Below are 16,317 nucleotides of genomic sequence, written 5' to 3' on the forward strand. Positions count from 1 at the left end.
TGGAAGTGCTAGCTTTCAGAGCGCTGCTCCTTCATCAGGTGGTTGTGAAGCAGGATTGTAGGTCACAAAATTTATAGCAAAAGATCACAGTGTCACACAACTGAAGCAACATATTGAACAAACCTATTGCCGCTAAGTCTTTCACCTTTTAGTTAATATCACTATGTAGTTGATTCAGTGACTCCTTGACACGAGTCCTCGGAGCAGAGAAAATTAAGAGGTAACTTTATTGAGGTGTTCAAAATTATGAACAATTTTGACAGGGTAAAGAAGGATATTCTTTTCATACAAGTTGGTGCGTCAGTCCTTAGGGGTCACAGTTTCAAAATTATCAGCAAGAGAGCTAGGAGTGAGATGAGGAGAAATGTCTTTACTCAGAGCTGTTAGGATTTGGAATGTGCCGCCTGAGAGAGAGTGATGGAGGCAGATTCCATAAGGGGTCTCAAAAAAAGACCTGGGAAAAAGGTTTAAGACTGATTAAATTAGAGGGCAACCAAGATAGGACTGGAGAGTGGAACCCAACTGGACAGCTCTTTTGGGAGCTGATACAGGTGTGATGGGTCAAATGGCCTCCTCCTATACTGTAAAATAATTATTCTACTTTCGTCTCCCCCTACTCTTTCTCTAGCATTTTGGAGAAAAGGAAGGTGGGGAAAACCAGTTACATTTGCTGTGTTAATAGCACCATACACATAGAAAAAGGCTTCCTCCAAAACATTTCCAGTAAAAATCATGAATTTTTCTTTTACAACAAATCTATAATTTCACCAGACATAATGAATACAGGAAATAAATCTTCTGACCACTTATAGAGTGTAACCATATACAATAACGGGAGGCACGGTGGCTCAGTGGTTAGCACTGCTGCCTCACAGCACCAGGATTCCAGGTTCAATTCCAGGCTCGGGCAACTGTGTGTGTGGAGTTTGCACGTTCTCCCCGTGTCTGTGTGGGTTTCCTCCGGGTGCTCCGGTTTCCTCCCACAGTCCAAAGATGTGCAGGTCAGGTGAATTGGCCATGCTAAATTGCCCGTAGTGCTAGATGCATTAGTCAGGGGGAAATGAGTCCGAGTGGGCTACTCTTCGGAGGGTCAGTGTGGACTGGTTGGGCCGAAGGGCCTGTTTCCGCACTGTAGGGAATCTAAATCTAAATCTAACAAAGAAGAAGTCTGTACTCTGTATCCCTCGTCACAAACTTGTCTAGAGTTATTTCATGAACCTTCCTCTTGTTTAGTTTAATGGCTTCCTTTAGTAGCTTATTCACATTTGTACTTTCTTTCAGCTTTCAAATCAACATTTTTTCTCAACTTTCAAACACTAAAAGTTAATTTAAAAAGAAAGCTCTGCAACCACAACACAGGCATCTACCTAGCAAGATGGAAAATTGTCCAAGATTGTCTTGTCCACAAAAATCAGCTTGCGTTCCACAGGGCCTGACCCAATTGCAGTCTTGCCTTAAACATGGACTAAAGAACTAAATTCCGAAGGTGAGGTGACAATGGCATCAAGGCCCTATTTGATTGACTGTGGTATTTCGGAGCTGTTGCAATACTGAAGTAATTGGGAATAAGGGGAAAACTGTTCACTGGTTACAGTTGCATTGAGCACAAAAGAAGGTCTTTCCTTTTTCAATTGTGGGACATAGGTCATGTCAGCTGGTCAGCATTTTGTCCCTAGTTACTATTGAGAAGGTGCCATCTTGAACCACTACAGTTTGTGTGCTGTACGTACACAATTCCAAAACTTTTACCCAGCTACAGTAAAGCAGTAGCGATATACTTAGTCAGGGTGGTGAGTGACTTGGAGAAGAACTTGCAGGTGATGCATTCCTATATATCTGCCCATATCCTTCTAGATGGAAGTGGCTGTGGGTTTGGAAGGTGCTGTCTAAGGACCTTAGGGGAAACTGCTGATCGTTGTGGTTGTTGGAAGTTAGTAATCTCAGCTCCAGCACATCTCAGTGTGAGCAGTGTTTGTCACCTCACCTTCGGAATTTAGTTCTTTAGTCCATGTTTAAGGCAAGGATGAAATTGGGTCAGGCCCTGTGGAATGCAAGCTGATTTTTGTGGACAAGACAATCTTGGACAATTTTCCATCTTGTTAGGTAGATGCATGTGTTGTAGTTGCAGAGCTTTCTTTTTAAATTAATTTTTAGTGCTTGAAAATTGAGAAAAAATGTTGATTTGATCCCAGGGTAGAGTCCCAGGTTTAACCATCTTCAGCTGTGATATCAATGACCTGCCCTCCATCATTAGGTCAGAGGCGTGGATGTCTTCTTACCACTGCATAATGTTCACTCCCATTCCTGGGTGCTCAGATACTGAAGCAGCCCATGTCCATAAGCAGAAAGACCTGGACAATATTCAGGTTAGGCTGACACGTGGTAAGTAAAATATGCCACACACAAGTGCCAGAGAACAACTATCTCCGGCAAGTGAGAAATTAACCATCTCCCCTTGACATTCAACGGCTATGATATTTTGGAATTGCTCACCATGAACATCCTACAGCTTAACATTGAAAAGAAAATGATCCAATTGTACAAATACAGTGGCTGCAAGAACAGGTCAGAGGCTGGGAATTCAGCAGTGAGTAACTCAGTCCAAAGTCCCCAAAGCTTATAAAAGGCATATCAGGAGTACGATAGAATGCTCAACTCTTGCCTGGATGGGGGTGGCTTCCACAACAAGAAGCTTGACACAATCCAGGAAATAGTAGCCTGTTTGATTGGTGCTCAGCACTAAATATTTCCTCCCTTCACCACAAATGCAAACTGACCGCAGTGCGTACTATGTATAAAATGCATTGTTACAACTCACCAAGTATCCTTCAGCAGCACTCTTCTGGTCTGAAATCTCTACCAACTCAATTACTAGAAAGACCTCCTGCCCAGGTTCTTACTGTCCAGCTTCTGTATGCTAAACATTCCAAAATATTGCTTCCTGTATTCTGCAAGCATCAATTTTGCTCAGCCACATCCAAAACACACAGCGATAAATTTTCTTGCAAAGGTACATAATCTAATGCCAGGAATAAAAACAAGAAGGCAACTGCTTCAACAATCAGCAAGGCCCAGGCTTGGATCTTGTCAGCAACAGTGAATGAACTGGCTGTTTCTGGGCCCACTAAACAATAACGGACAGCTTTAAGAGCTGTTGACCTAGCAGTACCATGGTGAAAGGTAGCCATTTACATTTATTTAACACCTTTAATGTATTAAAACATCCAAAGGCAATCAACAGGCGCATTATGAAACAAAGCATGACACTCAGCCACAAGATCAGATTTTACCAATTGGATCCTCTCCAGGATGACCCAGAGTGCAGCCTGTGATACAATAATGAATGCCAGAATGTAATTTCAGGTTTTACGCATTAATTTAGACCAAATGCTCATTCCTGAATTTGCAGCCAGCTTCAGAGGTTTAATGATAGTGATTGCCGACAATTCAATGTCAGCTCATCTCCATAAAATTCATGGCACATGTTGTTTGTGTTGAGTGCATGAAAAGAGATGTTTTGTTTATTGTGAGAAACAAGCTACTTTTGTTTTATCTTCCTGTATTTATACAGAGCATATTACAAGGAAGTAGTAGTAACCCCTTGTCAGTTCAACGGTGCTCATTATGCCATGGAATTCTGACAGATTGTATGTCAATCTCATATAGAAGAGAAGCATCAAGCTGGAGTCCAAAGGAGAGAAAATAGCTTGTGCACTTGTTAGCCAAATAGTTTTAGAAGCAATCTAACAGCAGATGGGTTCAGTGTATCTTACCCAGTTGTTCAAACTAAGCAACATAAAAGTCTAAAAAGAGAAATTAAACAATTGGTAATAGCTTTTTAAGCTTTCAAATTGGCATTATATGATGAAGGAGGTACTAGTGAAATTAATCATTTTAAATCTTAAATCTTAATGTTTTGGAAAACATTAAGATTGATAAGTTCCCAGGGCCAGGCCAGATTTATCCTAGGCTGCTCCAGGAAGCGAAGAAGGAGGTTGCTAAGCCGCTGTCGAGGATATTTGCCTCCTCACCCTCCACAGGAGTCATACCGGAGGATTGGAAGGAGGCGAATGTTGTTCCTCTTTTCAAGAAGGGTAATAAGGAAATCCCTGGCAATTACAGATCAGTCAGTCTTACGCCTATGGTCAGCATCGTTTTGGAAAGGATTCTGATGGATAGGATTTATGACTATTTGGCAAAGCATAGTGTGATTAAAGGCAGTCAGCATGGCTTTGTGAGGGTTTAGATCAGAGTGGTGCTGGAAAAGCACAGGTCAGGCTGTAACCAAGGAGCAGGAAAATCGACATTTCAGGCAAAAGCCCTTCATCAAGAATGGAGGCAGGGAGCCTGCAGGGTGGAAAAATGAAGTTTGGGGGGGGGGGGGGGGGGGAGGAAAAGAGTGGGGGAGTGGGGGAAGGTAGTTCCCTGCCACCATTCCTGATGAAGGGCTTTTGCCCGAAACATCGATTTTCCTGCTCCTCGGATGTTTCCTGACCTGCTGTGCTTTTCCAGCACCACACCAATCTAAACTCTGGTTTCCAGCATCTGCAGTCCTCACTTTTGCCTATGGCTTTGTGAGGGACAGGTCATGCTTCACAAATTTTATTGAGTTCTTTGAGGAGGTGACAAGACAGGTCGACGAAAGCCGAGCAGTGGATGTGGTGTATATGAACTTCAGCAAAGCATTTGATAAGGTTCCCCATGGTAGGCTCATTCATAAAGTCAGGCAGTATGGGATACAGGGAGATATGGCTATCTGGATTCACAATTGGCTGGCTGACAGAAGGCAGAGAGTGGTTGTAGGTGGAAAGTATTCTGCCTGGAGGTCAGTGTTGAGTGGGGTCCCGCAGGGCTCTGCTCTTGGGCCTCCGCTCTTTGTAGTTTTTATAAGTGACTTGGATGAGGAGGTTGAGGGGTGGGTTAGTAAATTTGCAGATGACACAAAGGTTAGAGGTGTCGTCGATAGTATAGAGGGCTACTGCAGGCTGCAGCGTGACATAGACAGGATGCAGAGCTGGGCTGAGAAATGGCAGACAGACTTCAACCTCAATAAATGCGAAGTGATGCATTTTGGAAGGTCGAACTCGAATGCTGAATATAGGATTAAAGACAGGATTCTTGGCAGTGTGGAGGAACAGACGGATCTGGGTAAGCAAGTACATAGATCCCTCAAAGTTGCCACCCAAGTGGAAAGGGTTGTTAAGAAAGCATATGGTGTTTTGGCTTTCATTAACAGGGGGATCGAGTTTAAGAGTCGCGAGGTTTTACTACAGCTCTACAAGTCCCTGGTGAGACCACACTTGGAATATTGTGACCAGTTCTGGTCGCCCTACCATAGGAAAGATATAGCTTTGGAGAGGGTGCAAAGCAGGTTTACCAGGATGCTACCTGGATTGGGAGGGCTTGCCTTATGAAGAAAGGTTGAATAAGCTTGAAAGTTTCTCTCTGGAGAGAAGGAGGAAGATAGGAGACCGGATCGAGGGAGACAAGACAATGAGTGGAATAGATAGAGTCAATAGCCTTTGGAGAGGGTGCAAAGCAGGTTTACCAGGATGCTACCTGGATTGAGAGGGCTTGCCTTATGAAGAAAGGTTGAATAAGCTTGAACGTTTCTCTCTGGAGAGAAGGAGGAAGAGAGGAGACCGGATCGAGGGAGACAAGATAATGAGTGGAATAGATAGAGTCAACAGCCAGAGACCTTTCCCCATGGCAGGATTAAGTAGTACAAGGAGTCATAGTTTGAAGATATTAGGAGGAAGGTATAAAGGAGACGTCAGAGGTAGGTTCTTTAAATAGAGAGCTGAATGCATGGCATGCGTTGCCAGCTGTGGTGGTGGAAGCAGAGATTTTAGGGACATTTCAGCGACTGTAGACATGCACATGTATAGCAGTGAGTTGAGGGGTGTGTAGGTTAAATTATTATATTTTACATTAGGATTAAATCTCGGCACAAAATCGTGGGCCAAAGGGCCTGTTCTGTGCTGTACTTTTTTATGTTTATGTTCTAAATGTAAGGTTTATGGATTGTTGCCAGACATGGATATGGAGCCAGAGAGGTGGATAAAGTTATGATACAGGTCAATCATTATCTCATTGACCAGTCTTTTCCTTTGTGCAGAATAACATAAGGCACTTACCAAAGAGCAAACAATACACACAGTTTACAAAACAATTAACAGTAACAGCTGTGTACAGAGAAACAGCAATTTTACAAGGGAGAGGAACGGCAAAGCCAGGCCCCAAACTGGTCCAACCAGTTTACCGGGAAATGAGGACAAACCTCATATCCCACATTCTTGTTTATATCTGTTAGCCATGGCTCTCTAATAGGACCGGAGTAACAGCCCTAATCAGGGACCCCATATTCAACAGCAATCACCTGTCTGACCTCCTTACATCCAGTGACAATATGCCTTAATTGTAGTGATTGTAAGGAGGTCAGACAGGTGATTGCTGTTGAATATGGGGTCCCTGATTAAGGCTGTTACTCCGGTCCTATTAGAGAGCCGTGGCTGACAGATATAAACAAGAAGGTGGGATTTGAGGTTTGTCCTCATTTCCCTGAAAACTGGTTGAACCAGTTTGGGGCCTGGCTTTGCCGTTCCTCTCCCTTGTAAAATTACTGTTTCTCTGTTATGTCAATTGTTTTGTAAACTGTGTATTGTTTAATAAAATTTCTATACACAGGGAAAGAAAACAGGAACATCAGACATCCTGACACTTTGAGAGCTGACTCTGAGGGAGCTGGATCAATGTCAATGAATTTTCACGCGTAAATAATGGGTATCTTCGTAAAGGGATACTTGCCCTCTGTGGAGGTATTTTACTAATACATTACAAAACAAGTCTAGAATGAAAATACTTACTGCCTGTTTGTCAGTAAGGTGTATATATGTTGTATCAAATACTCAGCTCCACCAGGCTTGGAATGCATTGTAGCATAAATTAGTTCCTTGGGAATGTTCAACTTTTTCCTGAAAAAAAACTTAGAAGGAAAAGTTGAGTAATAGCATTTCACTGTTAACACAAACTGCCAAAAATTACACAGCTCTGAACATAGAGATTTAAGTATTTATCACAGTTATTATGGGAACTGCCTTGTGATTTGAAATATTTAATTAAGGTCAATCCCCTGTTTTGAAAGGGTTTTGTTTTAGAATGTGGGAACAAGTGGAGATTGCTCCATTATTTTGAGGCTATGATATTATCATTTTAACCTTACTTCCCATGTCTCTTAATAGCTAGCTAACCCAAATTTATCAATCATTTTATGTTACAAACGACAGCTACTTGGAACATCTAATCCATGGTGGCTCTTTGCAAAGCAGGCCAATCTGTACCACTGCCCTGCTCCATCTCTCCTGCACCATAAATCAATTTCCTTCAAGTGTCCAACTACTTCACCGATCATTGCAGTATCCACCATGCTAATAGGCTGGGTGTTCCTGATTACCAACATATGCTGTTTCAACAAAATTATTCTTCAGATCTCGCTTCCAACCTATACCTATTATCTTAAACATGTGTGGCCTTCTACTTCCAGCGAATGGGAAGAGTTTTTCCCTCAGCTAAGTTTGTCATACTCATGAATGTTCTTCAATCAATTTTCCCTCAATCTTCTTTCCTTCAAGGAGATTTACACCAAGTTCTCTCCTTGTCACTCAACTCTGTTTTCCCTGGAATGTCCCAGTAAATCTCTTCTGTGCTCTCTCAAGGTCTCACAAATCTTCAGCAATGTGACCAGAACCTGACACAATACTTTGCAAGACCTAATCAGAACTTTATAGTGTCAATATAACTTTGCTGCTTTTGTATTCATCATCTTTATTTATAAAGCCCAATATTCAAAGCCACTATGTCTTCAAAGAATAATGCACATGAATCCCCAGTCTCTCTGCTACTGTATATTTTTCAGAATTGTACCATTAAGATAATACTACCTTTCTCAATCCTTTGTGCCAAAATGCATCACCTCCGTTATCATGTCATTCATCTACCCATCCATGTCCTGTTGCAGGTAATTTGTATCATCATCATTGTTTGCCACTCCTCCAACTTTGTTACAATTGGCAAATTTTGAAATTTACGCTGCATTTTAAGGTTGAAGTCACTTATGTATAGAAAACATCATGCAATGGGTCTAAACACTGACTCTTAAAGAACACCATTGTACCACCTTGTGGTCTGAAAAACAACGAGCCACTATGATTCACTACTTTCTGTCCTTCAGTCAATTTTTTATTCAGTTGCATAACAACCTTTCTATGCACAATTTTGTTAACTAGCCTTCTGTGTGGTACCTTCTCAAACATTTTTAAATCCATCGGATAACAAGTTCCACCACATTGTCTTCATTAACCTTCTCTGTTACACCACCAAAAATCAATGATATTACTCAAGCACTAGTTTGTTCTGGCAGCTATCTGAATTCGCCTGTGTACAGATATTATACATTAGAAATAAAAGGCCCTATTTTGATCAGAATTTATAAATCATGTTAATTCAAATTTGAAAGAAAGCTCTGCCACTATGGACTTGTATATATGACCAAACAGCCTCAGATACAGGCTTTTTAGAGGATAAAAAAATACACCTCTAAATATACCATATATACTCGTGTATAGGGAGTGTTTTGAAGACTGTTTGTTTAAGCTGAAATTAGGGGTCGACTTATACATGAAGTATTGTTTTCGAGGGGATGAAATTCATGCTTGGCATGAGTCAAAAAAATGGATAAACAAGAGCCAGATCTCTATATAAAATGGTAAATAGCAGTAGGAAAAAGAATTATCGCCATTATTGAATAGTTATCTATAAAATAACTGTCTCCATTCTGCCTGCTAAGGTAGAATGGTACTATCATACCGTATTTCAGTTACCAGCACCGTAAAGTGCACGTAGGTCTACACATATGCTTCCAAATAAATCTGTTGGACTATAACCTGGTGTTGTGTGATTTTTAACTTTGTACAGAAGTTAGTAGTCATACCAGCAGATGGTCAGGCCATCTACCAGGAGTATTTGTACAACACACAATTCATGAAATAAAAACAGAGCAGTAAAAACAAAAGGAAAAATAGACTGACAGTATTTTATTTACAAAAGACCACATGAAACTGTAAATATTATACAATAAACACTTTAAATCAAAAAACTGATATTCATAGCAAAAACCTTTCTCACTGTATATCAAAAATTTACGAGATAGCTGCTTAAAACAGAAGTTACCAGTACATGCAAAAGTCCATTAGAATCCTTCAAATTCACTGTCCTCATCAGGTACACAACTGAATTATTTATCCCAGTTGTCTGGGTCATCATATGGATCATCTTCATCTGCACTCTCAAGGGGACCATCAATTGATTTGTCACTCTTCTATCTGACCATAAATAGTCATCCTCTGTACATCTAAAGCATTAAAAATTCCGCGTTTTTTGAAGGCTTTGACAATAATTTCAGTTTTCATCTCCTTCCATGACTCAACAATTCACTCACATACAGTTGCAAGTAATGGAGCACGCACGTTGCCACCCTTTGTGAAGCTTTTTTTCCCTTTCTTGCATCCAAATGCCCCATTTCTTCCACACTAAATCCTTAAAAGGTTTATTGATGCTAACATCCAGTGGCTGCACATGCTCGTAAGGCCTCCAGGAATCATTGCAGTGTCAGTATTGTTAGCTCGACATTCACTGATAATACATTTCTGTTATCTGAACATATCCCAAACCAGTAAGCTTTTTCCTTCCTTTTTTTTAATAGATATTTTTATTAGAAATTTAACATTTTTACAAGTTTACAAAAATAAACAAAACTCTCAAGTACAAACATTGATATACAATTAAATCTTAAATATATAATAACAAAATTTAACAAAAGAAAAATACCAAGAAAGAAAAACAAAACAAAACTCAACTAACCACTAATCTAACCTACAACTAACCAGAGTGTATATTTAAGTCTCTTACATTATTCAAATAAGAGAAAGAGAAAAAAAAAAGCGAATAACATAGAAATTGGGTAGTGAGATACATGCTCGGAATGTGTTAACATCAAATATAACAAAACCCGTATTCGTGCGGGATTCCTCTCCCAAGGGGCCCCAGACCAGCCAGGTTCATAATCTCAATTAAATAAAAGCACTTGTTAGGATAGCCGAAATATCTGTATTCATATAATTCAAGAAGGGCTGCCATATTTTATAAAATAATTCGGTGTTTCGGTGCACCATATTTGTAAGGAAGTCAAGGGGAATACATTCCATAACTAATCCGTGCCAATTTGAAAGTCCGGGGGGTCCTCAGCCACCCAGTTTACCAAAATATTTTTCCTTGCACAGAAAGAGAGAATAGAAAATAGTCTCTTCCTGTGCATATCCAGGGGAGGGAAAGTTCGAAAAGCCCAAAAGGAGAGATACAGGGTCCACTTTAATTTCCGTTCCCAAAATTTCTGTCAGGGTACTTGCTACTTTAGTCCAGTATCTACGGATCTTATGACAGGTCCATAGGCAATGTACAAGAGTGCCCACCTCTATTTTACATTTGGGACACATTGGAGATGCTCCTGCCTTAAATTTTGCCAATCGATCCGGTGCTATATGGGCCCAATGAAGTATCTTCAGCTGGATAGCCTGAGTTCTGTTACAGATGGTGATTCTTCTGGCGTTTTCCCAAATGTCATTCCATGTTTCTTTAGAGATTTCTAGTCCCAATTCCTGATCCCATGTTTTAAACAGATTGTCCATATCTCCCGATACTTCATCATGTAGTAAATGATAAATAGTACTGATGGCGGATACCCCCATTAGTCATAGTACTCTACATTCTCTATCTGATTTATAAAGACTATTTAATAACGTAGTCTTCTTCTGTATATAATCTCGAATTTTGAAGTATCGATAGAGGTCTCCATTGGGTAATCCGAATTTCTGACGCAGCTGTTCAAAAGACATCAGGACCCCATCTTTAAATAGGTCCCCTAGACATGAGATACCCCTGGATCTCCAGAGTTTAAAAGTGGTGTCTGTAAACCCCGGTTGGAATCCCCATGCTCCCACTATCGGCGCATAGGGGGATGTTTTATGTGAGTTGCCCTCATTTTGCCGCATTATATTCCAAGCTTTAATTGTGTTTAGTATTATATGGTTTTGACAGTGATCTGTAATGATTTTCCTCTTGTCTGAAAATAAAAGGTTAATAAGTGGGCATTTTACTTGAGAAGCCTCGATGTCTAGCCAGATTGATTGTGGATCAGACAAGACCCAATCAGCTATGTAACTTAATAGGGAACTTAACTGATATTTCCTAAAATCTGGAAAGTCCAATCCTCCCCTTGCCTGTGGCAGCTGTAGCTTCTTCAGCTTAATGAGGGGCCGTCTATGATTCCAAATAAAGGAACCCAACCAGCCATATAATTTACGTAGTGCCAGCCTCGGCAGCATCACCGGAAGCATTCTCATAGGGTATAGGAGACGGGGCAGGACATTCATTTCAATTAGTGCTATTCGACCCAGCCAGGAAATTGGAAGGTCTCCCCATCGCTGGAGGCCCTGCCTTATCCTCTCCAGTAAATGCACAAAGTAAGCCTTGTGTAACTGACCAAATACTGGGGTAATAAAAATGCCTAAATAGAAGAAACCCTCCAGGGACCAACGAAAGGGAAAATGGGATCCATCCACTAAGTGGGGTGTCATAGCAAGGCCACCCATTGGCATAGCCTCCGATTTTGAGAAATTAATTTTATAGCCCGAGAATGCACTAAATGTATTAACAACTTGGATTAAGCGAGGTACTGACATCAGAGGATTACTGAGGAATAGAAGAACATCATCTGCATAAAGGGTAATTTTATGTTTACCTGTACCAATCCTCGGGGCCTTTATATTAGGATCAGCCCGTATAGCTTCTGCTAGTGGCTCAATTATTAGTGTAAATAACAATGGCGAGAGAGGACATCCCTGACAGCAGCCCCTACCCACACTAAAGCTATCCCGAACCTAATCCATTGGTAACCACAACTGCTTTGGGATCACTATACAATGTTGAGACCCATTTGGTAAACACCTTTCCAACGCCAAACCTTTCCAATGTGTAAAACAAATATGACCATTCAACCCCATCGAATGCCTTTTCCGCGTCTAATGAAACTACTACTCCTGGTATCTTACCCTGATGGCAGGCTTGAATCATATTCAAAACCCTTCTAATATTATTGGATGATCTACGGCCCTTAATAAACTCCGTTTGATCCTCCTTTATGATATGTGGCAGTACCCTTTCTAGTCTCAATGCTAACATTTTAGAAAGGATTTTAAAATCTACATTTAGCAAGGATATTGGTCTGTATGATGCATAATCTTCTGGATCCTTTCCTTTTCTAAGGATAAGAGAGATATTTGCCTCTTTCAGCACAGGCAGGAGACAGCCCTGACCATATGCATATACATGTCCATAAATGGACCAGCCAATATTTCTGTAAATTCTTTCCAGAATTCAGCTTGAAAACCATCTGGGCCCGGTGCCTTACCGCTCTGAAGTTGCCTGATTGCGTCAAGTATTTCTTGGACTGTTAGGGGAGCATTTAAGACTGATACCTGTTCCAGAGTTAGGCCCAGGGGGGTGTCACTTCCTTTCTAAAGGTCCATCGTATCCTCTCCCAACCAATGCCCCACCCTTGACCCAGGCGCTCCTCAATGAGGATGAGGAGAATTCAGATATAACAGAAAGCTAGAGTTAACAGTGAGCACCCTACCCCCACCCCCCCCCCCCCCCACCCACACCAATACCTGGATATATTTGGTAATGTTAATACCATATATAAACATATATAACTATAAAATTACAACCTCAACAAATAATAATTAGATATAATAAAACAAAATAACAAGGGAAAACAACCCCGCTCCTAGGGACAAAGGTAAAATAGAATAAGGTAACCACCTCCCCCATCAACATTAACTAACCCCCCCGGCTTTTTATATATATATAACACACATACATATGTAAATACATATACACACACACACACGTATATAGAATATAAAAAAAAAACAAATGGGGGGGGGGGGGAGGGGGGGGGAGGGGGAGAAAATCGTTACATAGAGAACAAATAAATAAATGCCTCTCCCCACCCCGCAAGATAATATTAAACAGTAAGGTAAGAAAAAAGAAAAAGGGTGGGGGGGATATAAACCGGAGTGGTGGGGGGGAGGCAAACCAACATCCATTATCTCTTACAATTTATCTAAGAGAGTCCAAAATTTCCTTAGCCCATTCCGGTGATCCGAAGTTATACACAGATCCTTCATGGTTTAAGCGTAGCAGTAGCGTAAGGAGTACTGAATATTTAAGTCCCTTAAACACTTCTTTGCCTCATCGAATGCGTTCCGCTTTCGGACCAGAGCTGGGGAAAAAGTCCTGAAATAACATGATCTTGTATCCTTTATAGATCATGGTTTGGGAATCTTTTCCAAGATTTCTACAGGCCTCTAGGAGTAGCTGCCTCGCCTTATAGCTCTGCAGCTGGAACAGGACCGGGCAGGGGTGCTGATTCGAGCTAGGCCGGAGTATTGCGACCCGGTAGGCCCATTCCACCCTTACCTGGCCTGATCCAACCTCCAGATTTAAAAGCTGTGGCAGCCACTGCTCAAGGAATGCTGTAAGCTGGCCTTCTTCTTCCTGTTCGAGAAGGCCCAACAAATGAATATTTTTTCGACGACCTAGATTATCGAGGTCGTCAATGTGATTCTCTAAGGTCTGGACTCGCTGTTCGAGAGTCTGGACCCGATCCACAGCCGATTGCGCTGCAGTTTCGGAGGTCGCGGCCTTTAGCTCTGCCCCTCTGACTTGGCGCTCGATTTCTTTAATGTCTCGGTCGTGCTTTTGCAGCACAGCCGAGCATGAGTCCCATCGGCTTCGGGATTCTTCAATAAAAGCGTCAATCTTCGCATCCAGTTTAGAGATGATTTCCACAAGGCTCGCCACCGTAGGTAAATCCCTCAGGGTGGCTGTGGACACCTCTGCTGCAGCTGGAGAGGGTGGGGAAGGGGTTCCTGCTTGCTGAGAGCTGTGGGCTCCCTTCCCTTTGGTCATTTTTACTAAAGATTAGATAGTATTAATTTAATACTAAGCAACTAATTAAATTAAACAGCAATTTTACATGATTTGGTGGGTGTGGGTGGCCCACTTTGCCCAAGTCTTGGGAGGAGCACCATAGACTCATACTTACTGGGTCGCTGCCATCTTGGATCCCCCCGCATTTTTCCTTTCTAAGTCCATCTGGTCGCATATCCCAGACCTCCCTAATCCAAGACTCATAGGCACCCATTTTCATGGACGAGGACAGCAACACCCTTTGGAAATTTCTGTTTGGGTAGAGTTTCCTGCTTTAAAATCACTGTAGGTTTTAACTTTGTTCCATCTGCCATACAACAGAGTATCACAGTGAATCGACTCCTTTCATGGCCAGTAGTCTGAACCAAAACCGTTTTTGCTCCAAATCTGTTCTGTTCCCTGCCATTTCAAAGTTCATTGGGGTTTCATCCATATTGCTAATGCATGAGAGCCTGTACCCATTTTTCTTCCAACCTTTGATTACAACGCGATGGAACCCAATGAATTTGTCATTATATTCTGCTGGCAGACGTTGAGCGATCTTGGTTTTCTGTCTAAGCACAAAATCATACCTTTTCATAAACCTACTGCACCATCCAGCACTGGCTTTGAAATCACTGAAACCATTTCTTTTGTTTCATTTTTGACGCGTATCTTATACATTGTCGAATCACTATGCTTTTGTTCTGACAACACTGAATTACCCAGTCAACAATCTTTTCTTCTAGTTGTGGCCACTTGTTCAACTTTCCTTGGTTGGCATATTTCTGTTTTGCCTTTAACTGTGTGGCATTTTTCCTCTATTCTCAAACAAGTCTTGCAGAAACACAGAACTACCTTGCAGCTATGCTACTGTTATTCTTGTCTGCAACTTCAATAACTTTTAGTTTAAACTGCGCTACATACTTGTTTCTGCATGATGCCACTTTGTCAGAAACATTTGGGGGAATGAGTTTTGAGAAGACTTGTAGCTCAGGTTGAGATTCTGGATGTAGGTTTGCTTGCTGAGCTGGAAAGTTCGTTTTCAGACGTTTCGTCACCATTTTAGGTAACATCATCAGTGAGCCTCCTGATGAAGCACTAGTGGCATGGCCTGCTTTCTGTTTATGTGTTTAAACATATAAACACAAAAATAGAAAGCGGGCCATGCCACCAGTGCTTCATCCGGAGGCTTACTGATGATGTTACCTAAAATGGTGACGAAACGTCTGAAAACGAACCTTCCAGCTCATCGAGCAAACCTACATCCAATTTGTGGGAGTTTTACAATAAATTCAGAGCACACCTACACAACCCCACTTCTAAGAAACTGAGGCAACAGCGGGAAGACAAGGTCAAGATCTGCCATAACATAAGGTACCGTAGATATATAAAATCAACATTCAATTTAACAATTTGAAAATTGTGTTGCATAAATATATATTGGTTCGTGTAACGTAATGATGCAGGTATTGCAGTTGAATCAAAAATGTTGCAAATCATGCCCTTTAAGGCTGCATATAGTCAGGAAGAGACCCCTGAAAAACTAGGGTCAACTTATACACAAGGTATATGAAAAATATCAGATTTTTTGGCCAAAACTAATGATTGATGTATACAGGAGATCGACCTATACACGAGTATATATAGTAGCTTATAAAATCATCTGTGAGAAACAGGATTTACTTAAAGGATCCGGATATTAAAGATCTAAAGATTTCATTTAAATCTTTAAATAAAGGGTATTAATTGCAAACTACACCTGAAAACATTTTCCAGATTGATCTTCAGGGTTTTATCTTCACAGCCAATTTTTTTACTCAAGTCGAAATGCCTTTTAATTCTTGCAAGTATCATTGATTATCAAGTTGGGCAGATTTTTGTCCACGTGCTGACCAAGGTGATTTGGAAGAATACATCTTAACTTCCTACTTCAACTCTGTAAGAGGAATACACATCTACACAGAGGAGGCATTGTTTAACCTGAAGCAGACTCACTTGAATAGAAAAGCTCTGAAGACCATTTACTTACATGCTCCAGCTGTGACCAGTTCTTCAGCTTGGAAGGGAATGAGACTCCATTGTTGAAGACTTTGATGTCAATATCTTGAGGATAGTACCAGGAGAAGATTTCAGCCACAAGATAACCATTAGAAAAGGCTCTGAGAAATACAATAAACAAGGAAATTCCAACAGGGATAAACACTGAGGGGATCATTTTTCACACAC

At 41.1% G+C, this 16,317-nt stretch overlaps 1 protein-coding gene across 1 annotated transcript in view; it reads right to left on the bottom strand.

Annotated features, from left to right (window-relative positions):
* spata4 (spermatogenesis associated 4) overlaps positions 1 to 16,317 on the bottom strand; it is a 33,896-nt gene that overhangs the window by 12,485 nt on the left and 5,094 nt on the right. The window contains exons 2-3 of the mRNA XM_072594586.1: positions 16,121 to 16,250; positions 6,867 to 6,985 (exon numbers count right to left, since the gene is read on the bottom strand). Of these exons, the coding sequence (XP_072450687.1) occupies positions 6,867 to 6,985; positions 16,121 to 16,250 (249 nt within the window). The remainder of the gene's footprint in view (positions 1 to 6,866; positions 6,986 to 16,120; positions 16,251 to 16,317) is intronic.

The sequence above is a fragment of the Chiloscyllium punctatum genome, chromosome 2 (genome assembly GCF_047496795.1).
Source record: "Chiloscyllium punctatum isolate Juve2018m chromosome 2, sChiPun1.3, whole genome shotgun sequence".
Lineage (NCBI taxonomy): Eukaryota > Metazoa > Chordata > Chondrichthyes > Orectolobiformes > Hemiscylliidae > Chiloscyllium > Chiloscyllium punctatum.